General features: G+C 46.4%; 2 protein-coding genes across 5 annotated transcripts in view; one reads left to right on the forward strand and one right to left on the reverse strand.

Moving 5' to 3' along the window:
- The window catches only part of MRPL14 (mitochondrial ribosomal protein L14), a 16,073-nt gene extending 1,760 nt beyond the window's left edge, over positions 1-14,313 (reverse strand). Inside the window, exons 1-2 of one of the 3 annotated variants that reach the window (XM_023512833.1) lie at positions 14,066-14,313; positions 2,969-3,060 (exon numbers count right to left, since the gene is read on the reverse strand). In XM_023512833.1, the coding sequence (XP_023368601.1) occupies positions 2,969-3,039 (71 nt within the window). In that variant the 5' untranslated portion in view covers positions 3,040-3,060; positions 14,066-14,313. Of the gene's footprint in view, positions 1-2,968; positions 3,061-8,232; positions 8,304-13,348; positions 13,437-14,065 lie in introns of those variants that run through there. The other 2 variants (XM_003789226.3, XM_023512832.1) reach the window with 2 other exon arrangements.
- TMEM63B (transmembrane protein 63B) overlaps positions 13,637-16,276 on the forward strand; it is a 27,942-nt gene continuing 25,302 nt past the window's right edge. The window contains exon 1 of one of the 2 annotated variants that reach the window (XM_012804842.2): positions 13,637-13,703. The gene's annotated coding sequence lies outside the window, so the exon portion shown is untranslated. The remainder of the gene's footprint in view (positions 13,704-16,276) is intronic. The other variant, XM_023512831.1, reaches the window with a different exon arrangement.

Raw genomic sequence — 16,276 nt, forward strand, 5'->3', positions numbered from 1 at the left:
CAGGGGGGATAGCTTGAAGCTCCGTCTCAAAAAAAAAAAAAGAAAAAGAAACTGGAAGACATCAGAGTATATTCACTAGGGAGCCCCTTTACATGACATAGCAGAAACTGGAAGTCAAGGTAACAATCTTTTGTTTTAGTATGTTTTTCCCTACTAGAGAGAAATTTTTTAAAAGAATATTATAAAAAGGAGAGAAGGTGCCGGGCACAGTGGCTCACACCTGTAATCCCAGCACTGTGGGAGGCTGAGGCAGAAGGATTGCTTGAACTCAGGAGTTCCAGGCTTGTCTGAGCAAGAGTGAGACCCCGACTCATGAAAAAAATGGAAAAGCCCAGCTGGGAGCCACAGCGAGAACCTGTAATCCCAGGGGCTTCAGAGGCTGAGGGAGCAGGATGCCACAGCCTGAGTTTGAGGTTGCAGTGAGCTACAATGCCATTGCACTCTGCTCAGGGCATAAGGTAGAACTCTGTCTCGACAGAAACAAGGCAACTGTGCACATATGTTCATCCCAACCCCCAAACCCCCTTAAAAAAAAAAAAAAGGAGGGAAGGTATAATTAAGCAAGCTGATTACAGTGGGATTTCTATTTTCCTGATTCTGGCACCATAAGTGCTAGTGTTCCCCAGGGTAATCCTGGGACCTTGTCTCTCTTTCTACATGACTACTATGCTGCCAACTAGTAAATGCCACCTCTAGCCCCATCTCTTTTCTATTTCCTATATATTTCTATTTTCCTATACTCCCTACAACATGTTCTACAGGTAGTACAAACTCAGTAGATCCTAAACTGACTTCACTGTCTCCCCTAGCAAACCTCCTCCTGCTACTGCATTTCTTATCTAGATAATAGCTTCTCCAGAAACACCAGTTCCCAAGCCATAAACCTCTCTCCACCAGTACCCACTGGCTGCCCAGGCCTGCTGATGCCACCTCCTAGGCACCTATGTCCTTCTTCTCTGCCCCTACTGCCAACTTCCTTCAGCTAGCAGTTCACTCTCTTACACCAAGACTGTGTGGCATTAGTGTCCTAACTAGCTCCCACCGTACCTCACTCTGTTGACAAGGTGCTGTCTTTAGAATACAAAGCTGAAGGCCAATCACACATGCCCATAGACAAGAGGATCACCTGAGCCCAAGAGTTTAAGACCAGTCACAGCAACATAGCAAGACTCCATCCCAATTTTTAAAAATAAATTAATTAAAAAGAGAATATGAGGCTTGGCACCCATAGCACAGTGGTTGTAGCACTGGCCACATACACCAAGGGTGGTGGGTTCAAACCTGGCCCTGGCCAGCTAAACGACAATGACAACTGCAACAAAAAATGGCCGGGTGTTGTGGCAGGCTCCTGTAAGCCCAGCTGCTTGGGAGGCTGAGGCAAGAGAATCAATTAAGCCCGAGTTTGAGGTTGCTGTGAGCTGTGACGCCATAGCACTCTACCCAGGGCGACATAGCAAGACTCTCTCTCAAAAAAAAAGAGAATATGAAACTGATGCAATTCCCCTGCTTAGAACTGTTCAGTGGTTCCCCACTGTTGACACTGCCAATAATCTGGCCTCCATTTTCTGAGGCCACACATCCACTCTGTGCACCATTAGCTGGGACCTGCTAGAGTTCTCTAAGAACACTCCACCTCTCAAACTTCCCTGAAGGCCTGGACAAGATCTGCTCCCACTTTCCTTCTGGAAAAGCTGCCTCTCCTCTTCCTCCTCCTCCTGCATTAGTAGCTTCCCTCTCAGGGCTTCTGAAGCCCTATGCAAACCTGTGGGGGTTTCTTTGTCTTTTTTTTTTTTTTTTTTTGAGTTTTACTGTGTGGCCCTGGCTTGAATGCAATAGCATCACCATAACTTACTGCAAGCTCAAACTCCTGGACTTGAGCGACCCTCCAGCCTCAACCTCCTGAGTAGTTGGGACTCCAGGTGGCTATTTTTTTCTATTTTTAGTAGAGACGGGGTCTCACTCTTGCTCACACTGGTCTTGAACTCCTGAGCTCAAGCAGTCCTTTCTTCCTGTCTCCACCTCCCAGGGTGTTAGGACTATAGGTATGAGCCACCATACCTGACTGTTGTCACATTTTCTTTTCTTTTTTTGGAGACAAAGTCTCACTATGTTGCCCTTGGTAGAGTGCCATGGTGTCACAGTTCACAGCAACCTCAAACTCTTGGGCTTTAGCAATTCTCTTGCCTCAGCCTCCCAAGTAGCTGAGACTACAGGTGCCTGCCACAACACCTGGCTCTTTTTTTGTTGCAGTTGTCATTGTTCTTTAGCTGACCTGGGCTGGGTTCAAACCTGCCAGCCTGGGTGTACGTGGCTGGTGCCCTAACTTCCATGCTATAGGAGCCAAGCTGACACATTTTCTTAAGTTATTTGTTTTTAAGTTTGCTCCTGTGGCTAACAGTGAGCACTGTTTCAGGGCAGGGAGCAATTTTCATTCATCTCTTTATGAGCAACTCTAGGCGGTACTCAGTAAACACCTGTGGGATGATGGCACAACTGGAACCAGGAGGCATAACTACCAACAAGCCTGCCTCACATGCTTACTGTCCTGGCCTACCATCCAAAAGAAAGGGAGGGTGTCACATTTCTATTATGTTCAAGTTGTTGATGATAAGCCTATTAACAATTTTGTAATTACTAAAAAGATTCCATTTTTAAAAGAGGGCTTTATCACACTAGAGGAAATGACAGAGTAGAGAGATGCCAGATTTGCCACGAGTCTTGTGAGGACTGCAAAGTAGTAGCTTCCACCATATGCCATTCCCTATCCACTTCCACCAGCAACATCACCTTCTTACCTATCCCCTGCCCTGTGAACTGACCAACTCCCAGCTCAGCCTGATTCTTTTAGCTTTACCCAACCCCACATCCACCTCCCTGAGTTTCTACTCCAGTTCTAATCACTGTAATGCCCAGCCCTGATGGGAAGCTTACTCAAAGATAGTTTTAAGAACTTAATAAAAAGCATTACCTGAAATTGCGATGGCTGAGTGCCCCACTAACACGGGTGAAGGGGCCCCAGAGTCCAGTAAAGAAAGCCATGGGATCCCACGATAGCAAATCCTGCAGGAAAAAGAGCAGGGGGAGATTGATTTCTAAGTCAGAGCCCTGAGAGTCAGTTTTCTTTGGGGACTTGTGTGGGAGATGGTACTTCTAGCACCAAATCATTAGTCACTAAATATAAATCTTAGTGGTTAAAAGATACAAAGATGATTAGCTGAAACTCTAGCTCAAATTTTGCTGATTCACATTCCAACTCTGGGGTCAGAGAACTGGAATGGCCTACAACAGTTCTTGCAGTAAGTAATAAAACAGCAAAGGGAATGCCTTCCTCATATCACCTTCGTAGACAGGAGGAAAACATGAACCCTCAGTATAAACCCAGACAGTGACTACTTCCCAAGTTCTCCATGGAGAGAAAACGCTCACTATGGCCCTTGTTGACACTCACGTGAATTCTGAAACCCTCGCTTTATCTCCCTAAAAAATAGTAGGTTATCTAAGCAGCTAGCCAAGTTGTCTGTGACTTCATCACCTTTCCCCTCAACTGTAAAAGCCAGATCATTGGTATGGCTTAAGCCCAGGAAAGGATAAGCAAAAGGCTGCCCCTGCCAAGTCACTGACCAAATTCTGTATTTGTGTCAGTCCCCCAAACGTGGAAAAACCACCTACACCATACTACAGCTAAAAGAGGACTCTGAGAAAGCAAACTGGAGATGAAAGAACAAACAACAGCCCAAGACTTGTGGCTCCAGTTTGCAGAGCCTCAACCCTGGTGCTCCTTAGAACTAACAAATGGGAAGTTGTCAGCATCACCTAGGAGCATGGTTAAGAAAAACTCCATAACCAGCTGGTGATTCCAGCGGCAAAGCACAGCTGTTCTTCCACCTAAATGTTTGGCTGAAGAGGGCCTCATTTGAGAGCCCTACTGAGAAAAGCCTCTACACTGTAGTATTTACACACAGCATTACTTTTCACAAGTTCAAAGCAGCTCAGGTAAAATTTTATTTAATAAAGACAAGAGGAAAACCACTATTTACTTCCCCAGGAATACCTAGACACTCCATAAATACTTATTAACTACAATTTAACCTTAAATCCCACACTTACTCCCAAGTGTTTTCCTTAAGACAACCTATGAAGCATTGGCTAAAATGTAATTATGATCAGAAAATTAAATGCAAAAGAAGGCAGCTAATGTATAAAATGATTAACAACTGACACACATAGAATCAAAAACTATCAGATGAGACCAGCTTTACTTTTACTAGAGAGGTGACCCGGACAAGTAATTAAACTGCTGAGCTTCTGTTTACCACCTGTAACACAGGGACACTACCTTCTCACAAGGCACTTATGAGTAATCAACGAGATGAGCCATCCAAAGCACGTAGCACAGTGCCTGGTACTCATTACTTATTAGCTGTCATCATCATCATCTTTTTCTTCTTCATCATCATGTCACATCTCATTTCAAAGATTAGGAAACTGAAAAGCAGACAGATCAAGTGACTTGCATAGAGCCCCACAAGGAGTCAAAGGCAGAACCAGAACCAGATCCATCTTGGGTCCAAGGGTGTTTGTTCCTGCCACACTCGGCATGCTCACGCTGCCGTACAAAGCTCACTTCATACAAGAGAGCTCTAGGTGTTCAGCAGATCTGAGGGTCATCTGGTCTCTTACTGTTTTCTTTATTTTTTATTTATTTCTTTTTATTTCTTTTCTTTTTGGCTAGGGCTGGGTTTGAACCCACCACCCTCAGCATATAGGGCTGGCGCCCTACTCCTTGAGCCACAGGCGCCACCCCTGTTTTCTTTATTTATGAACATTCATCAAGTGGTTACAATGTGTCAGACGCTAGGCAAATGCTTTACTTTACTGTCTCATTTAAGCCTCACAAAAATTCTATGCAGCCAAGCACAGTAGCTCCCACTTATAATCCTAGCACTCTGGTAGGCCAAGATGGGAGGATAACTTGAAGCCAGCAGTTCAAGACCAGCCTGAACAACAGAACAAGACCCTGTCTCTACAGAAAAATGTAAAAATTAGCTGGGCACAGTGGCATGTGTCTGTAATCCCAGCTACTCAGGAGGCTGAGGCAGAAAGATGGCTTGAGTCCAGGAGGTTTTAGGCAGTAGTGAGCTATGATGACACTACTGCACTCTAGCTTGGGCATCAGAGCAAGACTAAAAACAAAACAAAACAAAACAACCTCTATGGCGACACCGTAGCTTAGGGGGTAGGGCACCGGCCACATACAAGGCTGGCAGGTTCAAATCCAGCCTGAGCCAGCTAAAACAACAATGACAACTGCAACAACAACAACAAAAAATAACCCGGTGAAAAAAATATCTGGGCATTGTGGCAGGCACCTGTAGTCCCAACTACTTGGGAGGCTGAGGCAAGAGAAACCCTTAAGCCCAAGAATTTGAGGTTGCTGTGAGCTTTGACACGACAGCTCTCTACCCACGGGGACAGCTTGAGACTCTGTCTCAAAAACAAAACATTAAAAACCTCTATGAAATACAAGGGTATTCTTACTAGCTTCATTATCATATTGAAAGTAAGGCCCACAGAGGTTAAATAACTTGCCCAAGGTCCACAGCTAGGAGTAACAAGACTGAAATTGGAACTACCATGGCTTCCTAAATCTATGCTCTTACTCAACAGACAGTAAACATGGCAACTTTAACTTAAATAATATTTTTCCAACTGTTAAATCATTCTTGTTCCATCAGAAATCTGACATCACACGCATATTTTACTCACAACCAACTCAGTGATGGCTAAATCAACAGAAATGAAGACAAACATCACGTGAAATAATTCACAATTTAAGTTCTGAAGACAAGTTTTAGAGTAGGTGGTATTAAGAAAACTTCACAATCAGAGCAATAACTAAAAGTTGACGTGCATGTGCGCACACACACAGCTCCAAAAAGCAGTCCTTCTGGTCCAGGCTACAGTTACCTCAAATCCCAGCCAAGCTTTCCCATCTCATGCTGGCAAGCCTGTGGTCTTGCTCCCTGGGAGAAAAGAGGCTCCTCAGTAACTTAAGCCAACACCACCCATACTCCCTCCCCTGAGAATTGCAACACTCCAGCTCTTCACAATGCATTGCTTCCTCAAGAACATTTACATTAGTCTATGAACTGCAGAAGTATCTAGGGGCTTCCCAGAACTTTTAAGAGTCTGGTAACATCAGAGGCCCCTCCCTAAATTCTGTAGGGTTGTCAGTAGATAAACACAAACCCAGGCCTCTGTGCTTTGCTCATAAATCATCACCACAACCTACACTCATCCCTGCCCAGCAAAATCTGACCCACTCTATGCATATTTCCAAGAAGTCTTGTGTACAACTGAGCATTGGCTGGTCCCCCTACTGCACACTAGTGACATCTGGGTATTACATGTCAAAACACATTCCCTGTGCCAATCCTCACTATTCAAATGCAAATGCTGAATAAATTTGGCTACTTTCAGATATGGCTGATGTCCTTTAATTCTACTTCTCCCTAATCACTATCCAAAACTCAGAAACTACAGCGATCCTGGTAACATAGCACCTGAGCTTACTATAGGAATTCAGGAACCACTCAGATGAAGATTACTTGTTCTGCCATCAAACTCAAAAGTGATACACTCATGTCTCCAGGGAACACTTCTACTTTCATAAGAAAAGGCCTAATTCAATGACTTTTCACTAGCTCTTTGGTGGATCCAAAATTGACCTCCAGACCCAAAGGACTCGGACATCAAATAGACACCAGTGAGCATTTCTATGGAGCTGAAAGTACAAAAGAATCAAATACATTTGCTTATTTTATATGCATGTCCCTTATCCCTCCAAAAAATAAAAATGTCTGTTGTCCCCTCTACTTCTACGCCAACAAAAGACCCCAGCAGGTCCAGATTAACAGTAGAAGTGCAGTAAATACTTGTTGAATAAAATCAATGAAGTAGCTGAAAGAAGCAAATCTCTCTACCCATGGCTCTACAAATTAAGAAATCCAGGTGCTGTTAGAGCACCTATCTGTATATGAGGAACCAAAACACGGCAGGCAAACATGCTTTAGGAGAAGACGGTGCTAGTCATGGGAGGATCAGCCCATGCTTTGTTTATAGGCCCTGGGATCATCTCCTGGGCCTGGTTCCTACACTGCCCACCATGAAGAAAATATCTTATTTGACCACTAAATAACTGTTTCAGACCAGGCAAGAGCAATGGAGGTAGCAATTTACTTCAGAGAAACTTTAATGGACCCTGATGTTACTTCCTAGCATAAATCCACTCCGTGGACACAGGACCTGACTCACTCCAGACCTAGTCTATATATAACACTTTGTTTCATAAGCAATGTTATTGAGTCTTATGTGTGCACAGGAGACTAACCTCAATGATATTTCCTTCTCTGTAACACTATCACTAAGAGGAAGTCAGGTATTCAGAGGATTCCAGTGTTAAAGATGGCTTTCCTGTCACTTCCTGGTCAGCACTATCACTCTCCTGTATTAGAGTATGAATCACAATCTCTCTCTCTCTTTTTTTTTTTTTTTTGCAGTTTTTGGCCAGGGCCAAGTTTGAACCTGCCACCTCTGGTATATGGGGCCGGCGCCCTACTCCTTTGAGCCACAGGCGCCACCCCCACAGTCTCTCCCTTAAAAAAAAAGAGAAAGCCAGGGGAAAAGGGTGGGAGGAAGAGAAAGGAAAAGGAAATTACTTAATACAACCCAAGAGTTGGGCTCTTTTTCTATCTTGCTTTCAGATCTCCCTTCAGCTGCAGAGGAATGGAGGACTGTGGATTTCAGAGACAAACAGGTGAGTTGTTAACTTGGCATCACCCTATAGGTCCCACTGAAATGTAAGCCCCGTGAGAGCAGGGACCACTACATGCTCTGCTCAGTGTTGCACACTCAGGGCCCAGAACAGTCCTGCCACACAACTAGAGCTGACTGACAATTTCTTAGGTGGACACAACTGATTTACAATTCTGCCTGTTTCCAGAAAGGATTGGGGGGGGGTGTTCTTGTGCCCTTCACCTAATCCGAGTGACTTCCAGCAGCCTCCTGGCTAAGAGCTCATTTTTTAGCTAGCCTGAGTTGGAAGAGCAGACAGAAAGAACCTACACCTCTGATGCTTTACAGAAAGCAAGAAAGTACCATTACTTGAGTTGTGAGGATAAGCAAAATGTATTTAGTGTCACAAATGTATACATAATTATACATTGTTTTTACCTAAACAATTTCAATCTTTAGGTGCCAGGCATGTTACACACATTTGAAAGTCCTTTCAAGGAGAATGGGCTCTATAGAAAAAGGAGAAAACAAAAAGTTCAGTACAATCACAAACGAGTGCTTAAAATAGCTTGTTAGTGTGCAAAAGAAGAGAAACGAAATGCAAAGCCCAGTCACAAAAAGGACAAACTCTACTAGTGCACCTATGGAAGTGTACTTCTTAATCAAAGCAGAGAAAGGCCAAGGCCCATCAAAAAAGGGAACTCTCAGGATCCTCTGTCTTTTTACTCAGACATAATCCCTTCCATATCCTGGCAGGTTTCTCCCCAATCATTCTGGACCATTCTGGAGCAGTAAGTACTTTGATTAGTTGCTTAAAAACTTACTATGGGGTTGTGCTATCGAAGATTCTCTTTAGGAAATTTGTTTTATGAGGATTTTTTTAACCTCACACAAGTATAACATGTTACAATTCTCAAAGTACTTTCACACAGATCGCTTTCTTTGAAGATTTCATTCCTGAGCTCCCCAACACAAAGACAAATAAAAAAGAGCAAGAGGGCTCAGCGCCTGTGGCTCAAGCGGCTAAGGCGCCAGCCACATACACCTGAGCTGGCCAGTTCAACAACGACAACTGCAACCAAAAAATAGCCCGGTGTTGTGGCAGGCGCCTGTGGTCCCAGCTACTTGGGAGGCGGAGGCAGGAGAATCACTTGAGCCCAGGAGTTCAAGGTTGCTGTGAGCTAAGCTGTGATGCCACAGTACTCTACCCAGGGCAACAGCTTGAGGGTCTGTCTTTAAAAAAAAAAAAAAAAAAAAAGAGCAAGGGCTTGAACCTGCTAAGGATTCTAAACCTGTCTGAGGACTCAATAGAATAATTCCATTTTGCAGATGGAGAAGTAAAGATTAAGTAAATGCTAAGAGACTCATTGATTTATCCAAATTAGAATGCAAAAAAGTCTAAGCTGGAGTCCAAAGCTGTTGCTATTACATACTACACATTACCCACACAGCCAAGATGCTGCTTTAACCATTAATGATACACAGAAACAAACACATACACAGGGCAAGTACTCTTTCCCCTTTGTCAAGGCCGCCACATAATCTTTAAAAACTTAGGAAATAAAAATCTACCTTTTTAGTAAATATCTGCACTACACTCAGCACAGCCTAGGACCAAAGCTAAAGCTGATTTGGATTCGCCTGCCAAGAAGTGAATTTTTACATCACTGTCAATAGGCAAAGCATTCCTCAATAGCATGATGGGCTGTTTCTACCACAGCTACCAATGAGAAAAAGTTATTTCTCAATTTTACTCACAAAGGAAAAGCATGTCCTTGGGTCTTGTCCTATATTTACTTAATGCCCTACCTTATTACAAAGAATTTAAACCAGTAGTTAATAAATACGTAGAATTCGCAATATTCAGACTGGTTTTTCAATGTGTAGATTTTATCTATTCTAGCTTTGCTGCCCTGCCCATCCCTACCTCACAGGTGTGCAAACACCTATAATCCAAAAATAAGTTTATAACATTCTTTGTATGGTCAAACTCAGAAAAAGATGCACAAGGCAAAGTTAAGTTCTTCCTAGCCACATATATACTCCCTTACTATTCACAGAGCCAGGTGTATTGAGATGTTAGGTCAGTGGGAGAGCAATGAGGAAAAAGGCCAGGCTGGGGGCATGGAATGAAGGGTGGCCCTAGAATCAAAGGGAATGCTGCTGATGGAAAGGATTTCTCTTTCACCCCACCCTGAACTCCTCTAAGTCTGTAACCCTGAAATCACTTATCCAGGTCCTAACGACTCTGTCAACAGAGGTTACTGGGAGAACAGAGGCATGGAAATGGAAGTGCCTTAGCTTCACTAACTTAAGGGATCGTTTTAATGTGAACAATTCCTCTCTGAATTATCCAATAAGGACCAGGTCTGCAGAATAAGCAGGTTGTTTCCCAGATCCTTTGGGAAACAACTCACTGATTCTCAGGGTAGCAACATGGGTGGCTCTTTAAGATCATTCAGCCTGAAAGTGTTTTGGAAAAGGGCATGCTTTCTCTCTTTTTTTAAAGACTTAAATGACTTTAAAAAGTTTTAAAGAGGGGATTTTCCTACTCTGAATTGTGTTTCACGGGTGAATAATAAGCTACCTGGCATCTTTTTAAACATTCAACATTATTATCTGACCCAGAACAAGGTTTCTGAGATCTGAATCACAGTTTTCTCTTGCATATTGGTTGTCATTATCAATACACATGTAAAATCAGACCAGAGGGGCTACAACTCAGACAAACTATCAGCCTATGAAATGGAAGTTAAACCACAACCTGATTTATGAATCCCCACTTAACCATAAGAACTATTTGAGTAATGTGACAGTAGGAAAAGCCACATAGACGGAACCAGGTGTCATAACCCTGAAGACGGGGTGGAACAAGACAGGTTTTGAAGGATTTTTGCATCATCTAAGATTCTAGAAGCTGAGGAGAGTCTAAACAACCACATTCAGTGCCCAAAAGCGCACCACTTGAATAAAGGACTCCAGGGAAAGATTTTACCCTTAATATTCAGAAGCAATAATAAAACATTTTGGCCACTGTTCCTTCATGGATTCCACAATGCACTTAATGCTCATTTCAGGCTTTCTGAAATGCCTCCCCCTCCTCTCTGCCTGGAAAGTATCACTTGATGGTTTATGCATTCCTAAGGATTACTGTTAATAGGTGGTGACCCTAATTAGGTACAGACAGAAATAGCTCAGAACTTACCACATATTCAGATTCATAACTGTATTTTTAAAAATAATATATAAGAAATGCCTTCTAGGAATTCTCAGAGGTCCAAAAACCGGGAAACTGATTTCTGCTTCCATTTTCCAGATATCCATTTCAAGTGCTATTTAGTAAATTTTACTATTCCACACAAGCAATGGACCACACAAGTTGTACAACTCCCCGAGTCCAAGTCTAAAGACTCCACAAACCAGGCAGTTACCAAAGGCAGCTTCACCCCCATCTTATCTATTGTTACAACTGAAAAATTGTACTTTCTAATGAAGACAACCGACTTCCTACTCCAACAAAACCTTGTTTTTCAATTGCATGTATAGTATTTCCAGAGATGAATAGTGAATTGTCTTTCTTCTCAGGCAGTAACTTCTCTGAAGAAAGAGACCCCACTCTTCCTTAGTGATCTACTACTATGCTAACTGCATTCTCATGGACAGTTTTTATTATTTACTTATTTTTTTACTGAAACAGAGTCTCACTTTGTCGCCCTGGTAGATTGCTGTGGTGTCATAGCTCACAGCAACCTCAAACTCTTAGGCTCAAGTGATTCTCTTGCCTCAGCCTCCTTAGCAGCTGGGACTATAGGCACCCGCCACAACGCCCAGGTATTTTTTTGTTTAGCAGGCCTGGGCAGGGTTAGAACCCACCGGCCCCGGAGCATGTGGCCAGCACCCTAAGGATTGAGCTACCCAACTATCATGGTCAATTTTAGTTAAAGAAGGGAAGAGAGTGTAGGAGACTAAATGTTTTTCAAACTTTTCTCACGGTAACACACAGAAAATCCCTCCAAATGCAGTCACACATGTGTACACCTTAAATGTCCAAAAAGCAATACTTAGACTAAGTGCAACACACTCTGATATTTTCCACTATCTTTTTTTTCTTTTTCTTTTCTTTCTTTTTTTTTTTTTTGAGATAGAGCCTCAAGCTGTCTCCCTGGGTAGAGTGCCGTGGCATAGCTCACAGCAACCTCCAACTCCTGGGCTCAAGCGAGTCTCCTGCCTCTGCCTCCCAAGTAGCTGGGACCACAGGTGCCCGCCACAACGCGGGCTATTTCTTTTTCGGTTGCAGCCATCATTGTTGTTTGGTGGCCGGGTTAGATTCGAACCCGCCACCTTAGGTGTATGTGGCTGGCGCCTTAGCCACTTGAGCCACAGGCACCGAGCCTTTCTTTTCTTTTTTAAGTTTTTTTTGGCTGGGGCCGGGTTTGAACCCACCACCTCTGGTATATGGGCCCTACTCCTTTGAGCCACAGGTGCCGCCCATCCACCATATTTTCAAAATGATGGCCAGGATCTACTAAACTGATTTCCAACTCACCAATGGCACTCACAGTTTGAAAAACACTACATTCCACAAGCTACTAATGAACCCACCCCCCATAAGCCAGCAGACAGCCCAGACACTGACCAGCTACAAGCAGCAGACACTCCACCCCCAAGAAGGTAGTGTCCCTCAGACCAGCAGTGGCAGAGAGGCAACTTATGACCACCAGCAGCCCTGATTTAACTATCTCCCAAACTCCCAACATTTCCCAAGTAACCTAATGTGACTCTGTCATGTGTCCTATTAACCTTTTTATGAATCCAGTCCACTCAACGTCTTGGGGTGGCAAAGTTCATATACTGCCCACCATGAAAAGCAATACTTCTTTTCTGTCCCCTCCAAGAACTGGAAATTAAATGAACAAGCTAAAGCTGATGCTCCTTGTGCCTTTGTGATCTCTGTGGGTGATATAAAGTCAGCCTCTCCCTTCCTCAGTCTTCCTCTTTCCAGTTTTAATCACTGACAGATGCTGTCTCTGTTGAAAAGGGAAACCAGGGAACCCCCTGGACCAGGGGAGCCGTTCATCAGCACAACAGAAATGAAAGCAATAACTCAATCCTCACACCACAGAAGCGCCTAGATAACTCATCTCCAGACCCAAGTTGGGAAAGGAGACGGGGGAGAGGGGTAGATAAACTTGAGGGGACGCGCCAGAGTGACGATCCCCGTAGACCACCTCGCGAAGGCTGGGCCTCAGCTCGCCTCTACCCAGGCTCCACGTGCCTGGGAAGGCAGGTGAGTGCAGGCCGGGAGCGTGGGGAGCGCAGAAGCTGCGGGACCCCCGCCACCCAGAAGAGTGGGAAGGAGGAAGGTTCAGGTCAGAGCCCGCCCAGTCGGCAGCCCTCCCACTGACCCTCCGCCCCAAAAGAGCCCACTATCCTCCCACTTAGGCCTTTCCTCGCCCATCCACAGGGAGTGCGCCTCCCCTACAGCAGGAAAGAAAGAAAGAGGGTAAGAAAAGAACAAGGAGCCTAACATCTCCCCTCATCCACCCCACCATACCGCTCTCGCTGCCCGGGAATATCCCGCTGCGGGCCCACAGGCCAAGCACCGCCTTCCCCCCCTCCCGCGACGCTGCCTCGCCCTCCGCGCCTGCGCGCCTGCGCGCCAGACCCAGCCAGGCGGGCAGCGATCTGAGAATGCGCGCGCGCCTTGCGTGTACTGGCGTGGGGGGTGGGACCTGCAGGGCCCCGCCTCCTCTCCTCCCCTCCCTCCTCTTGCTCCCCCTCCCCCATACGCTGCCGCGGCCGCCGCAGGAGCCCGGAGCTCGAGCCGCCCAGCGACTCCCCTCCCCCTCCCCCAGCCCCGCCCCGCCCCAACCAGGGGGCTCCGTGGTGGAGCCGAGTCTGCGCCTGGGGTGAGTACGCGACCCTTCCCCAGCTCTCTCTTTTCTTTGAGGATCCCTCCACCACCCAAAGAAAAACCCAGACTCAGCTGCGCGTCCCCTCCCTTCAGCCTCCTGCGGGACCAGGAGGTGCCCGGGCCCGCGGGACCCAGCTGTGGCGCGCGCTGTCCCCAACCCCGCACCATCCCGACCCAAATGTGAGTCCTCCGACCCCTGCCCGGGGTCTAGATATGCGCGCCCTCTCTCCCCTGCCCGCAGGAGATCCCAAGGGGTAGGACCCCCGCCCCCGGCCTCCTAGTGCCACTCTTCTCCCACCTGCCCAGTCCAGGTGCGCGTCCCCTTCATGCCCCTCCGGGGTTCCAGCTGCGCCTCACCTGCCCGTTGCCGCTGCGGGGAACCAGCCGCCCCCGAGTTTTGGATTCCGGGGTCGCCAAGTCCGATGCCCTCGGTCTCGTTGATCTTTTCTCTTGCTCCCGGGGCGCGTACAGCCGAAGCCGGTCCGGGGCGGGGGTTCGGGCTTAGGTAAGGGCAGGATTTGCGAGCGCTGGTAGGAGGAGGCTAGCAGTAGCCCCCAGCCCGTCCAGGGACTGGTCGGCGGGCTGGGGAGGCGGCTGGCCCCGGGAGCGTGTCCTCTCCTTGCGCCCCACACAGTGCAGTTCATTCATGAGCTGCCCGGGCCTGCGTTGGAGGGTGCGGTGGGGAAGAGATTCAGATGGAACTGGGAGTGGGGCAAAGGCCTTGTTGGGGCGGGCGGGGGGGGGGCGCGCTTTGTCCCTCCTGACTGTCTTGACTGCCTACGGCGGACAGTCCCAAAGCTTGGCGCCTTGTTCCCCAGAAAAGGAAAGGACGTTTGGGAAGTGGGGAGGAGAGGTCAGAGGGGCCGTCTGCCCTTGGGGCTCTGTGCTGCCACCTGCCTGGGTCCCCTGGGCAGAGATCTGGCCTCTCAGGGCTAGCCTGAGCGCTCCACTGCGCTGGGGGGCTGGAGCCTCCCTTCCCAATACTGCTCTCTTGCCTCTCCCTGGATCTGCAGCATCCCAGGAAATGATGCTGTGCCTGACACTTAGTGAGGGTAGGCCCCCTGTCCTAGGCACAGGGGATGTAGAGGGGAATGGGAGTGTCTGCCAGGCTTTGGGTGGGGGGTGTGCTGGCAGCATGATTGTCTCTTCAGGGCCCCAGAGGGCCCAGGTCCTGGCATGCCTGGGGTGCACATGCTGGGGCCTGCTGTTGGCTCAAACAGCTCAAACAGCTGTTGGCCAAATTCTGTGTCTTGGCCTGTGGGTAGATGGGTGGGATGTGAGAAGGCAGAAGGGAAGTGGTGGGTAGCTAAGGACCCTCTTTTGGACATCATACAAGTTTCCTCCAATATAACAGAGTCATAGACAACTGAGTTCAAATTCTAGCTCCAGGCCGGGTGCCATGGCTCACGCCTATAATCCTAGCATTTTGAGAGGCCAAGGTGGGAGGATCACTTGAAACCAAAGTTCAAGCCCAGCCTAGACAATAGCAAGACCTCCCCCTAATCTCCTCACCCCCTATATCTATGGGGAAAAAACAAAAAATAAACTAAAAACAACTCCCCTCCAAAATCTTAGCTCTTCCATTCTTTAACTATGTGACCTTGACAAGTTATTTAACTTGTCTAAACCTCAGTTTCCATTAAGAAGTGTGGTTAGTGCCATCTCCTTACAGGGTTTATCATGGGGATCAAACAAGAAAATGGGTAAAGAGCTTAGCCCTCTGCCTGGTAGTTCATCAATGATGAGTTTTAACCTCTGAACTTCTGACCCATCCTAACACACTGTCACCCTCATATGCCCCCACCTCCTAGCTGGCTACAGATGGATGGAAGTAAATTCAAAGAGTTTGGGGACATTCCCTGCCACTCAGTGGCAGAATCCCTAATCCAATATAAGCTCTTAGATCTAAACAAGAAGCCTATCCTGACTGAGTAGCTGTCTCATATTTCTATTGTACTGAATTCTATGTGTTTATTGTATTTTTATTTTTAACAGTTTTCCTTCTGTAAACTAACACCTTTTATTCCATATCTTATTAACAACAATAGATAATTTTTAAAGCCCATAATATGCCTCCATACTAAGTCATATGTCATCTTGTTTAATCCTCAAAACAACTACTCAACTGGATTTTCATTCCATTTTACAGATAAAGGAACTGAGGCCAGAGTGATTAAATAATTTGCCCAGGTTAAAAGCCAGGTCTTTCTCATTCTAGAGCCTGTGCTTTTAACTACAAGCTTTTGCTGCCTGTCCCCTACACCTGCCTCAGAATGTAAAATCATAAACCCAAGGCCTAAGTGGAGAGTCTAAGAGCTACAAGCCAGAAAAAAGGGAGCAGGGCGGCACCTGTCGCTCAGTGAGTAGGGCACCAGCCCCACATACTGAGGGTGGCGGTTCAAACCTGGCCCCAGCCAAACTGCGACAAAAAATAGCTGGGCATTGTGGTGGGCACCTGTAGTCCCAGCTACTCGGGAGACTGAGGCAAGAGAATTGCCTAAGCCCAAGAACTGGAGGTTGCTGTGAGCTGTGATGCCACAGCACTCTACCAAGGGTGACAAAGTGAGG

This window comes from Otolemur garnettii, unplaced genomic scaffold (assembly GCF_000181295.1).
Source record: "Otolemur garnettii isolate 467f Iridium unplaced genomic scaffold, OtoGar3 scaffold00031, whole genome shotgun sequence".
NCBI classification, from domain to species: domain Eukaryota; kingdom Metazoa; phylum Chordata; class Mammalia; order Primates; family Galagidae; genus Otolemur; species Otolemur garnettii.